Source organism: Bacillus rossius, chromosome 12 (genome assembly GCF_032445375.1).
Source record: "Bacillus rossius redtenbacheri isolate Brsri chromosome 12, Brsri_v3, whole genome shotgun sequence".
Lineage (NCBI taxonomy): Eukaryota > Metazoa > Arthropoda > Insecta > Phasmatodea > Bacillidae > Bacillus > Bacillus rossius.
This window is the reverse complement of record NC_086339.1, coordinates 2,307,425-2,322,976: the sequence shown is the minus strand read 5'-3', so window position 1 is coordinate 2,322,976 and position 15,552 is coordinate 2,307,425. Positions and strand designations below refer to the sequence as shown.

Sequence of the window (15,552 nt, the reverse complement as noted above, 5' to 3'; positions counted from 1 at the left end):
AATCCCCTCCTAGCACATGATGCATGCGACCCTCTCCCTGCATGGCTAATCCCAGCATGACTAAGGCGTATAGGCTTCGGCCTGAGACGCACCCCTAACCAGGGCCCCTCCAAAATACACTTAGTTTTAGTTAGGTTAGAAATAAAATAGAACTGTGACAGAACACCTGCACCTCCGCTGCGACACGCCCCGGCATCCCGGCGGTTGGCAGCAGTGCGAGAGAGTGAGTGGGCGATAGCGGGCCGAGCGGGCAGATAAGCGCAGTCACGCGGCAGACTCGCTATGGAGCGCTGGCAGGGCAGAGTGGCCGTGGTGACTGGCGCCAGCGCCGGTATAGGCGCCGCTGTGGCCAGGGGTCTGGCGGCCAGGGGGCTGCGGGTGGCAGGCCTGGCGCGCAGAGCCGACAAGGTGCAGGTGAGTGGCCAGCAGGGGGAGAAAGAGGCAGGGTCGCCATGCAGCACTGGCGGGGAAGACTGGCGCCAGCGGCGGTATAGGCGCCGCCGTGGCCAGGGGTCTGGCGGCCAGGGGGCTGCGGGTGGCAGGCCTGGCGCGGAGGGCCGACAAGGTGCAGGTGAGTGGCCAGCAGGGGGAGAGAGAGGCAGGGTCGCCATGCAGCACTGGCGGGGAAGACTGGCGCCAGCGGCGGTATAGGCGCCGCCGTGGCCAGGGGTCTGGCGGCCAGGGGGCTGCGGGTGGCAGGCCTGGCGCGGAGGGCCGACAAGGTGCAGGTGAGTGGCCAGCAGGGGGAGAGAGAGGCAGGGTCGCCATGGAGCGCTGGCGGGGAAGACTGGCGCCAGCGGCGGTATAGGCGCCGCCGTGGCCAGGGGTCTGGCGGCGAGGGGGCTGCGGGTGGCAGGCCTGGCGCGGAGAGCCGACAAGGTGCAGGTGAGTGGCCAGCAGGGGGAGAGACAAGCAGGGTCGCCATGCAGCACTGGCGGGGAAGACTGGCGCCACCGGCGGTATAGGCGCCGCCGTGGCTAGGGGTCTGGCGGCCAGGGGGCTGCGGGTGGCAGGTCTGGCGCGGAGGGCCGACAAGGTGCAGGTGAGAGGCCAGCAGGGGGAGAGAGAGGCAGGGTCGCCATGGAGCGCTGGCGGGGAAGATTGGCGCCACCGGCGGTATAGGCGCCGCCGTGGCCAGGGGTCTGGCGGCGAGGGGGCTGCGGGTGGCAGGTCTGGCGCGGAGAGCCGAAAAGGTGCAGGTGAGTGGCCAGCAGGGGGAGAGAGAGGCAGGGTCGCCATGCAGCACTGGCGGGGAAGACTGGCGCCAGCGGCGGTATAGGCGCCGCCGTGGCCAGGGGGCTGCGGGTGGCAGGTCTGGCGCGGAGGGCCGACAAGGTGCAGGTGAGTGGCCAGCAGGGGGAGAGAGAGGCAGGGTCGCCATGCAGCACTGGCGGGGAAGACTGGTGCCAGCGGCGGTATAGGCGCCGCCGTGGCCAGGGGTCTGGTGGCCAGGGGGCTGCGGGTGGCAGGCCTGGCGCGGAGGGCCGACAAGGTGCAGGTGAGTGGCTAGCAGGGGGAGAGAGAGGCAGGGTCGCCATGGAGCGCTGGCGGATAAGACTGGCGCCAGCGGAGGTATAGGCGCCGCGTGGTCAGGGGTCTGGCGGCGAGGGGGCTGCGGGTGGCAGGCCTGTCGCGCAGAGCCGACAAGGTGCAGGTGAGTGGCCAGCAGGGGGAGAGATAGGCAGGGTCGCCATGCAGCGCTGGCGGGGAAGACTGGCGCCAGCGGCGGTATAGGCGCTGCCGTGGCCAGGGGTCTGGTGGCGAGGGGGCTGCGGGTGGTAGGCCTGGCGCGGAGAGCCGACAAGGTGCAGGTGAATGGCCAGCAGGGGGAGAGAGAGGCAGGGTCGCCATGCAGCACTAGCGGGGAAGACTGGCGCCAGCGCCAGTATAGGCGCCGCCGAGGCCAGGGGTCTGGTGGCGAGGGGGCTGCGGGTGGCAGGCCTGGCGCGGAGAGCCGACAAGGTGTAGGTGAGAGGCCAGCAGGGGGAGAGATAGGCAGGGTCGCCATGCAGCACTAGCGGGGAAGACTGGCGCCAGCGCCAGTATAGGCGCCGCCGAGGCCAGGGGTCTGGTGGCGAGGGGGCTGCGGGTGGCAGGCCTGGCGCGGAGAGCCGACAAGGTGCAGGTGAGTGGCCAGCAGGGGGAGAGAGAGGCAGGGTCTCCATGCAGCACTAGCAGGGAAGACTGGCGCCAGCGCCAGTATAGGCGCCGCCGAGGCCAGGGGTCTGGTGGCGAGGGGGCTGCGGGTGGCAGGCCTGGCGCGGAGAGCCGACAAGGTGCAGGTGAGTGGCCAGCAGGGGGAGAGAGAGGCAGGGTCGCCATGCAGCACTAGCGGGGAAGACTGGCGCCAGCGCCAGTATAGGCGCCGCCGAGGCCAGGGGTCTGGTGGCGAGGGGGCTGCGGGTGGCAGGCCTGGCGCGGAGAGCCGACAAGGTGCAGGTGAGTGGCCAGCAGGGGGAGAGATAGGCAGGGTCGCCATGCAGTGCTGGCGGGTAAGACTGGCGCCACCGGCGGTATAGGCGCCGCCGTGGCCAGGGGTCTGGCGGCCAGGGGGCTGCGGGTGGCAGGCCTGGCGCGCGCGGAGGGCCGACAAGGTGCAGGTGAGTGGCCAGCAGGGGTAGAGATATGCAGGGTCACCATGGAGCGCTGGCGGGGAAGACTGGCGCCAGCGCTGGTATAGGCGCCGCCGTGGCCAGGGGTCTGGTGGCGAGGGGGCTGCGGGAAGCAGGCCTGGTGCGGAGAGTCGACAAGGTGCAGGTGAGTGAAATCCTCCAGTGTTGCCGACCAGGACCTGTTCCACGGGCACATCCCATTACGAGGGTACAACATGCACTGGGTGAATTCATGGTCTGTACAAATCGGGCTAATTTTTAAATTTAAAATTAATATTTTTACCTAAAATCTGCTTCTGCTATTGGCTCATCACTCATCTGGAGGCCTGAGCGCCGATGAACATAAGCTCATTCAGAGCTGTGTGAAACTACAGGCCTCTACGTTGGAACATCTCGCAAGACAGCAGCCAATGAGTGGGCGACAACTGCCCCAGTGTACGTAGGTAGAACTATGGTGTCTATCCTGGAGGTCATTGAACCAGTCCCTAGCCATGGCCAGTTTCTTCCCCATATTAACTTGACTCATGCAATAAAAAAAAATCCTTTGGAAACCAGTTGTCAAGAAATAGTTTGTAACACTACATGAAAGATAGTGTTACTTTGTGTAACACATGGCTATGGTTATTTTTGCATACATGAAATACGTTTATCGAGACAATACTGAGTATTTATCACGAAAATTGGCGTATAATTTTGTATTCTAATGTTTTAATAATAATCAAAAAGCACGAATGCCTGGGTAAAAATTCGAACCTAATATAACTGCGAACACTAGTTTGTAGTGTTACTGTCGTTTTCATGTACCTAATTGTACTAATTAACGAATATCTGTAATTTTACATGATTATTTTTTTTCTTTTCCAGTTACAAAACCAATTATCATATAGTGCTTTTTTCCTGAGAAAAAAAAATACAATATTTTTTCTGTCTAATATTAACTCATTTGTGGCAGTTTTAGGCCTAATGACTATGCTCGTGAATGTCCAGGTAAAACCTCGCTCTTCAATATATATATTTCTTGTCACCAGCTATAGTGCTTCTAGATACGTTACAATGGTTGACTGTAGAATTAAACGTATAATGATTATGTCAACATACGTTCATATATTATTATTGAACTAAAGCTACGCTTGAAGATACGTTTATACAGGGGGTGGGGATTTTTTTAAAATACAAATTAACAGCACACACGTGGACTGTGAATACGTAACTATGACAGTGTATTTCTAAAAGGCGAGTAGACGTTACTATAACAGTGTATTTCTAAAAGGCGAGTAGACGTTACTATAACAGTGTCTTTCTAAAAGGCGAGTAGACGTGACTATAACAGTGTCTTTCTAAAAGGTTAGTAGACGTAACTATAACAGTGTCTTTCTAAAAGGCGAGTAGACATAACTTTGGCAGTGTCTTTCTAAAAGGCGAGTAGACGTGACTATGACAGTGTCTTTCTAAAAGGTGAGTAGACGTAACTGACAGTGTCTTACTAAAAGGCGAGTAGACGTAACTGTGACATGTGACAGTGTCTGTCTAAATGGCGTGTACTGCTCCCGCTCTGTCACTATCGGAGACAATGTCGGACCGGCAGAACGACTGTGCCACGGCCGCTGAAGATAAGGAGCAAGCTGATGACGTAGACGGGAACTCAAACAGCGATGATCACGCTGATTTACACACGCTCATACAAGCGCTACCCTCAGAAGCTGAATTAAATACATAGTCTTACACTGTGCAGATCGTACGTTTAGCCACGGACATTGTAAGATTTATAAGTTATACTTTTTCTCTGATAATAGTTTTTTCTGTTGTAGTCCCCAAAGATAAAAATTGAAATCTCTTAATAGATATTTAAAATAACAGTTTTATTGTCCTAAAATACTCTACACGCAAATGATAATTATCAAGCAAAAAAAAAAAAAACAATATCAGATACCAAATTAACAAGTAATTTTTTTTTAAATTTAGGCAGTAGGCCTCCGGTTCCTGTGTCACTAAGTACAGTATGTCCATAAAAGAATCTTCCAGTGTTAAAATATAATAGCATCAACTGTACGTGTTGTAAAATGTTGGTAACGCAAACAGTTCTAGATAAGTGTATGCGCGAGTACTGCTTTGTTGTTTTCTCGCTTGCAGTGTGAAATAATGACTCTTTCCCTAATTAGTATAGGGTGAACGAAAACATAAACCCACAGAAAACCAGCCTAAATCAGATGACGTTAAACAGATAAACCCAACGATGAACCTAACAGTTATTATACTAAAACACATTTTATTTTGCATTCTTGAATTTTTTCCCATGGCGAACAGTGCAGAACTGCAATGTCGTATGTCCAAGAAATTGTATCAAATTGCATTAATTAAATTTCATTCTGGAAGAACTAACAAACCTTCTCGTAAAACAAAATGTTGCTTTGAAATTGGGGAAAATGATAAGGTAGGCTTTAAACGAATAAATTTTAATGATATCCTGTGGTTATTGAAGTATAGGCACACAAAAATTTCTGACAACTAAAGTTTTTAAAAACAACATTTTCTTTCTGGGCTTTTTCATTTTTAACTGATACTTCTCATATGAATTAAATAAAAATTTTAAATACAGAAATATTTTACCAAGTACTCCGTTTAAAAGTTTCATTACATATTTCTTTCCATGACAAACAGTGAAAAACTGCAATGGTGTATGTCCAAAAACCTGCATCAAATTCTCTTTCACTAGCAAGTAAAACAACATAAAGATATATTAAATCTTTAATAAAAATTCCATGCATAATTTTCTGGACCACGTTAAAGAAATCCTAGTAGGATTCCCTGGGAGTCTTGAACTTATATTCCCGTCTGGGGACAAACAAGCCTTATGCCTGCGATTATTGTCCAAGTAAAAACTCTATACTATGCTCAGCATGGTTTAATAAATACCTTTTGATTCCATAGCTTGTATTTATATTCCTAAACACTGTTTATGCTTGTGGTAGCTTATGGACATGAATTATCTTGTAAAACTTTGAAATTGTTAAAAATAATAATAATCTGGTATTAAAATAATGTCTTTAAATAGCTTTTTTTTTTGTTTTTCAATGGGCCACAATCTTGCAATAAATTTTCAACCCACTTTTCTATATTCTATTTTACTGAAAATTTCATGCACTGACTAGTAATATCGTCATGATTATATATATATATATATATATATATATATATATATATATATATATACACACACACACACACACACACACAATTTTTCATTGGAAATCACAGCAAAAATCTTTTTACAGTATTATTTTAAATAAAGAAAAGGTAATATTTTCAACAAGAACCAAGCTTTTAATTTATGTTAAATTGATTTAGTAACAAACTTCGAGCCAATGCTACAGTTGTTTCAATGGTTACAGATGTAAGTATATTTGTTCCTAGAAGCTTACTGCAGCTAATTAAAAGAAATCTTCTTAGTTTGTGATCATAAATAGAATTTACACACACACCTCATAATTCTTACATTATCTGTAAGATAAGATGTTGCTATACTTTACTCCTTGCAGTTTTTTATTTGTCATATATTTTTATTTGGTTTCTTCATCTTTTAATTTTTTCATATTTTTAAGCACTTCAACATTTCTGTAATTATAATCTATTTACTTGGAAAGATAAACAGAATATAGATAATGAGAAATAATCTACATCTACATTATAATACTTTGTCACAAAGTCAAAATTCTACCCATTAATGACTAGTAAAACATCTAGCCCGATACCAAATGATGGTAGGGTAAAAACAATGGACTTGTGTTTGGAAGCATCCATGGTAGGATTTCGATCCAATCATCCTGAATACGGATTTCCATGATTTTACAAAACAACTCCAAGAAAATACTGTGATGGTTTCTTATTGTAAGCCATTCCTGAATTCTTCCTCAGTTTTCTTGATTCATTTTAGAACCATATCCTATTTCTAATGATCTCATTGTTGACAAAACTATAATACAAAATAAACCAGGAAGTAAAAACACATTTGTCTCTCTATCCCATTTTCTTTGACCAAGTATTGCAGATAAATGCTCTTTGCCAATATTACTAGTGGTACTTCTGGCCAGTTGCTCTATTCTGCTCTTCGATCTGCGATCCAATAATCTCCACCAAAGAATGATTAACAATATTTCCTCTGAACATCACGCCAACACATTCTATGACTACACGTTTTTCGCTAGTGTGGACCAAACGAAAAAATGTTTTTAATCTGCGGCAACAGGCATCAGCAGTGTCGAAGGATTATTAGGTACAAATATTGGTGGGATGGAATGATATGAAGTCGTTACAATCAACTGCGCCACCATGGCCAGAAAAAGGTTGATGTTGTCGCCACAAGATAGCATCTCATGTTGTCACTGCCTCTGAGCGGGGATTCTGACCTGGAAACGACATTAAATCTGTAAGCTCCGGGGAGGCGGAGACAGTGGGATATCTGAGGGGCTTGTCCTTCGGGTTTCATATCTGGGGGTGAACAAGTAGTCTGGACTGGGTCAGTTACCCTGTTAACTTACGGGTAACAGGTTGGAGAAGCCCCTAGTGCCATGAGAAATGTAGGCAGTAGTGCAGGGCGGCCAATCATACTGAGAGTCCCCCCCCCCCAAATAAGGTTTCCTCAACACACTTAGGCCTCACCTAGGTGTCATTCTCTCACTTGGTGTGTGGTCGCTCGGAGATTTACGAGCAAGCCCCCGGATTCCCCAATCCGAAACGGGTGGACATGCGAGTAGTGTTACACTGCTCTGGTACTAGCCTGTATAGCTAGTAGAGGCTGGATAGGTCTCTGGCTGGATCATGGGATCTCTTGGTTTTCTGAGGGGTCCCAGAGATATTATAGGGGCCTCTACTGCCTTCTGGAGGGTCATGCCCAGCAGGGAAGCCATTGGTTGCCGAATGGGCTAGGTGTTGGGTGGTGTCGATGCTGGGCTGTGTGGCCTCAGCCTCTCCGCCAACTCTTCACCGACGCCTCCAGGCCGCGATGAAATGGCGTATCTGTTTTCCTCACCATTTGAGACCATGCCACTTCCCTTCGGACTCTGCCCCTTACGGGGAGTACATGCCAGCCCATAAGTGTTTGGGAGTATGCATAATAAATTCAGAAGTGCACAAGCTTTCATTGAATGTCTCTGTGTCGTACCTTTCGATTTTTAGTTACTAAAAAACACATACCTGTATTTTAAGTGGTTTAAAAGCAAAACAAACTTTTCAATATGTTTAATATTCAAAGATGAAGTGTATATTAAATATTAAGTTTGTGACAAAATAAAAAACCTTATAAAAGCATTAAACAAAAGTAACGTGCATAACAATCACTTAAAATATGAATAAAACATATGGACAGCTAGAATTTTTCTTATATACTGTATGGGTGGTCTGGAATTTAGTATTCATCCTCTCATTTAACAGCCCGACTACAATAATACCCTCCATAAAGTCCAGTAAAATTCTGGACACGCTTGTCAGCATGAAACGAGATCATGCCGTTAGCCGCTCTTGCACGCACCCGTGTCGCAGAAGCGACTCGCTCCCCCTACTCCAATGTGGCGCTGTTCTGTGGGCGCAGGAGCTGGGCGCCTCGCTGGACGGAGCTCCGGGACAGCTGCACGCCGTGCCCTGCGACCTCACCCGGGAGGAGGACATCCTGGCCGCCTTCCAGTGGGTCGACGCGAACCTGGGCGGCGTCGACGTGCTGGTTAACAACGCGGGCATCCTGCACGTAGCGCCCTTGGCCAGTGAGTTGTAGCACCCTTGACACATGAAGCGTAGCGCCCTTGGCCAGAGAGTCGTAGCAAATTTTGTGGCAATAAAGTTCAAAAGACCTTGGCAAGTTAGTTGTAGTGCCAGATAGTTCATAGCGCTCTTGACCAGTGCGTGGCCAATTTTGTGCAGGGAGGAAGATTTAAAAACTTTTGAATATATTCCTATAACTTAAAAACCACGACATTTTTTTGCCTTTTTTTTAGAAACTTAATTTACTGGCCAGTGAACTGTTATCGGATTAATGTTACGTCATGGGATATTCTGTATATGAGTCACCAACGAGAGTAAATTGTCCCGGTTTAAAAAAATATATGTAATTAAATATATATAACATAAGTTATGTCTCAAGGCAGAAAATTTTCCTTCCGGCTGGAGGTCGGCGTAGTTCGATCCTGACCTCACCGCCAGCGCATGGCTCACTCATCGAGCATAAAGTCGATAATCAAGTGTCTCGCTTCCCGTAGTCCTGGAGAGTCCTTCGCTCTCGCCCTTGTGAGCAGCCACGCCCCTTTCTCCTTTTTTCTCTCACCCGCGTGACTGTACACGACTCCAACCTAGCATACGTGCGGGAAAATCTTTCCGAGAGCATAGTGACACCAAATAAGCCCCGAGTTAAACTATATAGAAGTAGACTAGGAACTGTCTATATTTTGCTTAATTCACTATTTACAATTATTGACTTGTGTTTACTACATAGAAATTGAATTTTATCATCATCTTGGCTGATACGTACCAATTTTACGTTCATTCAATCGTAGAAGTTCTTGTTATGATATTTGAAATTTTTTGGTCAAACTGCTACCTGAAACAAAAACAAATTCGATACACTGAAAACATTCAGTTGAATATCAAATTAATAAAGAATACATAAAATATTTGGTTCCTTAGCTATAACCGTGTGTTTGATTTACATACGAACACAGAACTAACTTTACATAATTTTTCTTTTTGTGTACGAATATTGTTGAGATCAGACATCCGCCGACACTCATGTTAACTGACAAAAACAATTATTTAAATTGTAATTTTTCTTTTTGTGTACGAATATTGTTGAGATCAGACATCCGCCGACACTCATGTTAACTGACAAAAACAATTATTTAAATTGTATGTACAAAGTAGTTATGTGTGATATATTAATGATGTGTTGTTTTCGAAGATGGCAACCCTGAGCACTGGCGGGAGATCATGAAAGTAAACGTTCTGGCTCTCAGCATCTGCACCAGAGAGGCACTCAAGTCCATGAAAAAAAGGAAAGTTGATGACGGCCACATCATACACATCAACAGGTATGTACTCCTCGCATCCACACACACAGCGCTAAACAAAGTTCCTCTGTGATGGAGGGTAGTTTCATAGCGTGGTATCAGATTGGCCAAGGCATAGATCCAAGGTGACCCTCACTCAAGATAGCAAATAAAATAAGTTATAAATATACATTTTATGAAAAAAATCTCAATATAAAAATGATAGTTTGTGTAATTGGTTTACATACAAATGTACAATGTTACTCTGAGCCCCCAGCTTGAAGAAATTTTGCACCCTATACGTTCAAAAAAGTGGAAAATTACTGTCGATACCTCAAAGCTCAGGACAGAGAAACGAAAAAGATAGTGTACCCTTGGGCTCTGCAATTAAAGGTTGTAAACTAAATAAATGTTATGTTTGGTTGTTAGTTTTTTTAATGTAAATCCACGGTGGTTTTTGAGTTAAGTTCGAATTTAACACAATTGACATTAACTGTTTACTGAGATTTTAAAAAAAAAAACCACCTTTCTCTAGCTGAAGCTTTGTCATATGCCTGCAACCCTTCGTCTTGGATAGTTTACAAATAAAAACTGTACAACAAAAATAGTTTTTATAAAATTAGTTTTGGAGGCAATGGCTGGGAAAGGTAAAAAGGGACAATGCAAACCTAAGTCCGAAAATGGCTGGTTTGCAAGGTGGCATCCATGTGCATAAAACGATTTGAAAGTAAAGCAGGGCATCTACTTTGTGCGAAGTAGTACAGTATTTATATGGACGAGAGCCTGTCTACATCGCAATTATTTCATGTCTCTGACAGGTATAGCCACAGGTGGGCTTCCAGTGAAATAAGGGGATTTCTTTATTTGTCTTGCCAGCAGTCATTCTGTCCCATACGTTTGTACCTATAGCTTTGAAAAAGCCTCCAGATGCTTGAAAATTTCCAGGAAGTTGCTAAGCAAAAAACTTCTTATTCTCTACATCATGAGCATTATGACGATCATACCCACACACTGACTAAAAAGGCGATTTTTCGTAATCGCTGGGGCAGACTTCAGCACGGAATGATAGCTTTCATCATGCACTCCAATTCAAAACTTCAAAGATTGACATTCTGAAGTACATAATCTTTTTCCTCTAGTGGCAGTTTCATATTCGAATACAATTTTTCCTTCGCTTCACCAGGTTATTTTATTTTCGCTATCGGATCTTTTAAAAAATACTACGTTTCTTATCATTGGCGATGCTATCTCACACAGTTATCTAAAAAACATCTTGTATTATGGATCAAGTACCATTCGTTATCTTGCTTTCGAAAGTAATTTCATTTAAAATATATATTATAACCGAATATAGCCCAGAAAAAAAGCCAAGCGCTACATACTAAAAATTAAAAACAAAAAAACTTTGCAAGAAGTAAAAAACGGTATGAGGACAAAGAAAAAAATATAAGTTCATTTTTGGTCGCACTTTTAATTAAATAACATTTAACGAAGTAAAGATAATCCCTAATAACTTGTTATGTCCCTTCTTATAGTTATGTTGCTTTAACGAATTTGAATTAGCCAGCAAGCAATGGATTGTAGTATCACAGTATTCCACAGTGTTTAAGCAAAGTTTTGATTCAGAATAACCTGTAAGCCTACCAATGTCTCTGGAAGGTTACCGTGCAGTTCAGGGCAATTTCACACTCTGGTATACATTATAATCTCTGATTAAGACTTATTCCATGAAGGAAATTTTTACAAAGAGTACCAGAAAACCATTCTGAGAGCTCATAATTTTTACCTTTGCTGGAACATTTTCATCAATTTGTCTTGAGTAAAATCTGGAGTGATGTTTATGACATCTGTGGACACAAATATTTTTACGTAATGCTGGCCAACTAGTGTGCATTTTTTTTTGCATAAGTAGCTATAAAAGTCACCATTTTCATTTATTTATATGGTACATATAAATAAGACTAATCTAAGCTCTTTCTAAGCTGAAACCATTGTAATGAAAATGTTTTACGATTATAAATTGGAAGATGCAGTTGATGGATTTGGTGTTGATTACTATCATACCTACTGATAATATTTAAATAAAGCTTAGTTTCTCTTGTTCCATTTTCTACAATAAAATATAACAAATATTTTGTAATTTACTGTGTCACATTTTAGACTACAGCTAATCTTAACATTTTTTATTCTTGCCAACAGCAGACACGACCTCTTCTACACCTATCAGATTATAACAAGATGGGCCATGGTGGTGGAGTGGTTATATCACTCACATCCCATCAAGGCGATCTGGGTCCGAATCGTGAAATTTTTTTCGTGACTGAAAATGAGACGGACTTTGCCTTGAGACTGTGGGGTTTCTCAAGGTACTCCTATTTCCCGCATCATTTTATTCCATCAATACTCCATTTAAATAGCATTTGTCATCGCCTACAATGATCGCAATGTCAAAAAAAACGTTAAACCTTCAGTTCATCCACATTAGAGCAAACACGCAGCAAGGCTTCTTCAGAGGTGTCCATGATGGCAAATGTTGACCAGTCCTCTGCAAGGCCAGGGTGAGCAGATGGAGCGGATAGTGTGTTGTGTGCAACCTGACACGAAGACTTCGGCGACGAAGTCATGGCAACCACAGTCGCCACACCTGGAGCGGTACGAGAGCTCTCCCTGGGGCGACGTGAAAGTGCACCTGCCTTGCGGCCGGGTGAGGTGATGCCCCACGACTCTTGCACCCGAGCGTCACAGGGGTGGTCATGTCGTGTGTGCAGTGTGGCGGGACACTTCCCGTCGCGGGTACCAGGGGTGTCCATGTATGCGGCCTCCAAGCACGCGGTCACGGCCTTGACGGAGGGACTCAGGAGGGAGCTGGTAGGCAGTGGCTCCAAGGTCAAAGTGACGGTGAGTGATCCGAGCAAACCACTAGCTACATACCACTGTGGCTATTATGCGGGATTATTTCAGATATTCAAATATTTTCAATACAGCTTGAATGACATAGAACTTAGCTTTGGGCACTGTGGAAGTTAAAATTCCTGAACTGGGAAATAATTACGATACCTATAGCCATCAAGGTTAATAATAATCAGATTTTCTTCCTCTGGACCATTTCAGGCTGGAATCTGTTAGTAAATATCAGGTTGTAACAAGTTTTGTAAGCAAAAGAACATTTTCGATGAAAATCTCCAAAACATTATATCATTTTAAAATCGTCCATAAATGAGCTCTTTAAAAAATAACTTGCATCATTTTCATGGTAGCTTTTTAACAGTAGGTTATGGATAGTTAAATTTACTCGATTAAAATATTTTCCGCAAAAGTAAACAAAGTAATGTTTTCTAAAATAAGTAAGATGTGGAATTTTATTTAGATTAACTATCAATAGTGGGATTATTCAGGATTGCATATCAACAATTTGAATAGTGTACTACAGAAATTTGCAGTTACGGTGTCTAGTAATTTGGTGTAGGTTGGGGATTTAATTTTTTTGTAAATAAAAGTTTATAACTCGAATATTATAATTTTTAATTTTATGTTTATTCAAAACTGTCATCATTTGGCCTATCAAAGATTCTCGTCTTGACTTCGAGTTCTGGGACATGTTGTAGAAATGATGCTATAATCTTATTCCAATACACACAAACGAAACTAAGCCAATTATAAACATTTTATTGCTTATAAGATGTTTAATCAATGAACTACTTTTATTTCTTGACTTCCAGGGAGTATCCCAGAATGTGAAATTGTTCGTTTATTCCCAGTTTAGGGGCAGGAAATTTAAACAGTTGTTTTATAATTGTTTAATCAACCCTGGATATGCTGTGAACCCAGCCTCTTTGCGAGTTCACCGCAAGTCAAAATGCTACCTTGGTTGTCGATGAGATGTAAGAACTAATTGTGAACGACCTGTCGCAGAGCGTGAGCCCGGGGGTGGTGCACACGGACATGGTGAGCAAGTTCGGCGCGGTGAAGGGACTCCAGCCCGAGGACGTAGCCGCCAGCGTGATCTTCAGCCTCAGCACCCCGCCTCACGTGCAGGTACCTCCAGAGACTCCATCACGTCGCGGCGTAGCTGGCCACCAGGGCAGACTCCGCAGTCCTGTACATCCTGCTTGTGTCAGATGCCATCTTCCATCTCTTATGACTAAAGACAGGCATTTTTCGCGAAAATATCTTAATGCCTATCAGACCGCAACAAGGCACACCCACACCAGCAGTTTCTTCCTTCTGAGTGGCGGCCGTCTACGAGAGATGGCATAGTCTTAGTTTGACCAAGCCACTCAGGACGTGTTTGCTTCCGCACTGAATTTTTACTGAAATTGGTGTTGTAATATGAGAGAAACTTACCTAACCCCGAAGGACAGACGATGCTACAGTGTTTTATCTTTCAGCTAGTCTCTGAATCTTTTCACGAAATATGCATGCCCCTACTTATGGATACATCTAGTGTTGGCATGAACAACGATTAAATGAACGATTATTGACTCAAGATGTTCTAGTGTGTTTGACTGATAACGATCCAATTAGAATTCCAATTAAAAATCTCATAATCTAGTTCTGCATTAAACATACTGACAGCAGAAGAAAACATGTTAACATTTAGCAAGTTTTAAAAAAGATCAAATTTATTATTTTTTTTTTGTAAAAAATGACTGGCATGTTAAATCTGAATTATTCTGGTCAAAAGATACAAAAAAATTGTCCGGCTAAGTTTATTTGATGTGTGTTTTAGATACACGAGGTGATGTTGAGGGGAGTCCCAGAAGTTCTGCCTATATCCGGCGAACAACCGGCAGACTTCCCGCTAGAATACCAGCGAAGCGGCCCACCGGCAAGCCCACCGCCAGAGAGCACAAGAGACATACCACCCATAAACCCACCAGAAAGCACTCCAGAAACTCCCGCAGAAAGCCCACCTGAAGACCAGGCAGAGAAGCAGCCTGAACACCTGCCAGGCCAGCCAACATCAGCCAATCAGGAACCAGAAAAACCACTCGAAACTGCTGAGGTGGAACAACCAGGAAAACCACCTGAAAGCCCACCTGAAAGTCCACCAGAAAAAATTTCAGAGGCACCGCTAACGGAGTCATGATGCACTCGAAGAACGAAAGTAAAAAGGCCACAAAATTTGTAATGAGCTGTGCTCTGAACACTCAGTGTGGCAGAGAGAGTATAATGATTGCAATAAAACTGTCATTGCTTTAAGAGAATGGTGTTTCTGTTGTAAATCACTATGTAGTTTATTACAATAAGCATTTTTAAGAACAAAATAAATTTATGTGGCAACTGCAAATACAAGATGGATAAAGTGAGTAAAAATAAGAGTTTTGAAAAATCTTAACGTACACACAAAATTTTTTGGAACATATATTCTGTACCTATGTGGTTTGGAGTCTACAACAATCTCATCTTCTGTAGCCTTAGGCTCTCTGGATAACCGCGAGTGCACAAAAAATATTCAATACTACAATCAAACTTCACAAGAAACCCTTTCCTTATTTTCTTATTTTTGTTTGTTCTCAAAATGTTTTTGCCAAAATGACACTTGTTTTAGTCTCACACACTTCAAAAGTTTAACAAGACTATTCTCACTTTAGCAAATTTATCAAACTATGAAATAAGTAATATTATCAAAATCTCAAGTGAACAATAAAAAAATATCAAAATGATAGATGACGTACTCTTTTTTTGTAAAAAAAAAATTATGCTTGCCAAAGAAAAAAAACTGAAACGGAACAACTTTGCTCCCCCTACTTCAAAACTGTTCATCACTTCTCTAAACGTTCTCCTCCTTTATGATACAACGGGGGTTAAACACTATCCATGTCTTACTCCTTGTAAAGATGATACCATTTGCCCATATGTCCTGATTCACTTCTCTCGCGTCCGTCAGGGTCAAGCACGTATATTAGATG

At 43.9% G+C, this 15,552-nt stretch overlaps 1 protein-coding gene across 2 annotated transcripts; it reads left to right on the top strand.

Moving 5' to 3' along the window:
- Window positions 1–219: 219 nt before the first annotated feature.
- Window positions 220–14,847, top strand: LOC134537346 (farnesol dehydrogenase-like). 2 transcript variants are annotated; one of them, XM_063377685.1, is made up of 6 exons: window positions 220–414; window positions 8,197–8,365; window positions 9,553–9,682; window positions 12,409–12,538; window positions 13,553–13,675; window positions 14,370–14,847. In XM_063377685.1, the coding sequence occupies exons 1-6, from the start codon at window positions 283–285 to the stop codon at window positions 14,727–14,729; spliced, it is 1,044 nt and encodes a 347-aa protein (XP_063233755.1). In that variant the 5' UTR covers window positions 220–282; the 3' UTR covers window positions 14,730–14,847. The 2 variants fall into 2 exon arrangements, with proteins under 2 accessions (XP_063233755.1, XP_063233756.1); XM_063377686.1 differs by lacking the exon at window positions 220–414 and adding an exon at window positions 2,612–2,757.
- Window positions 14,848–15,552: the final 705 nt, after the last annotated feature.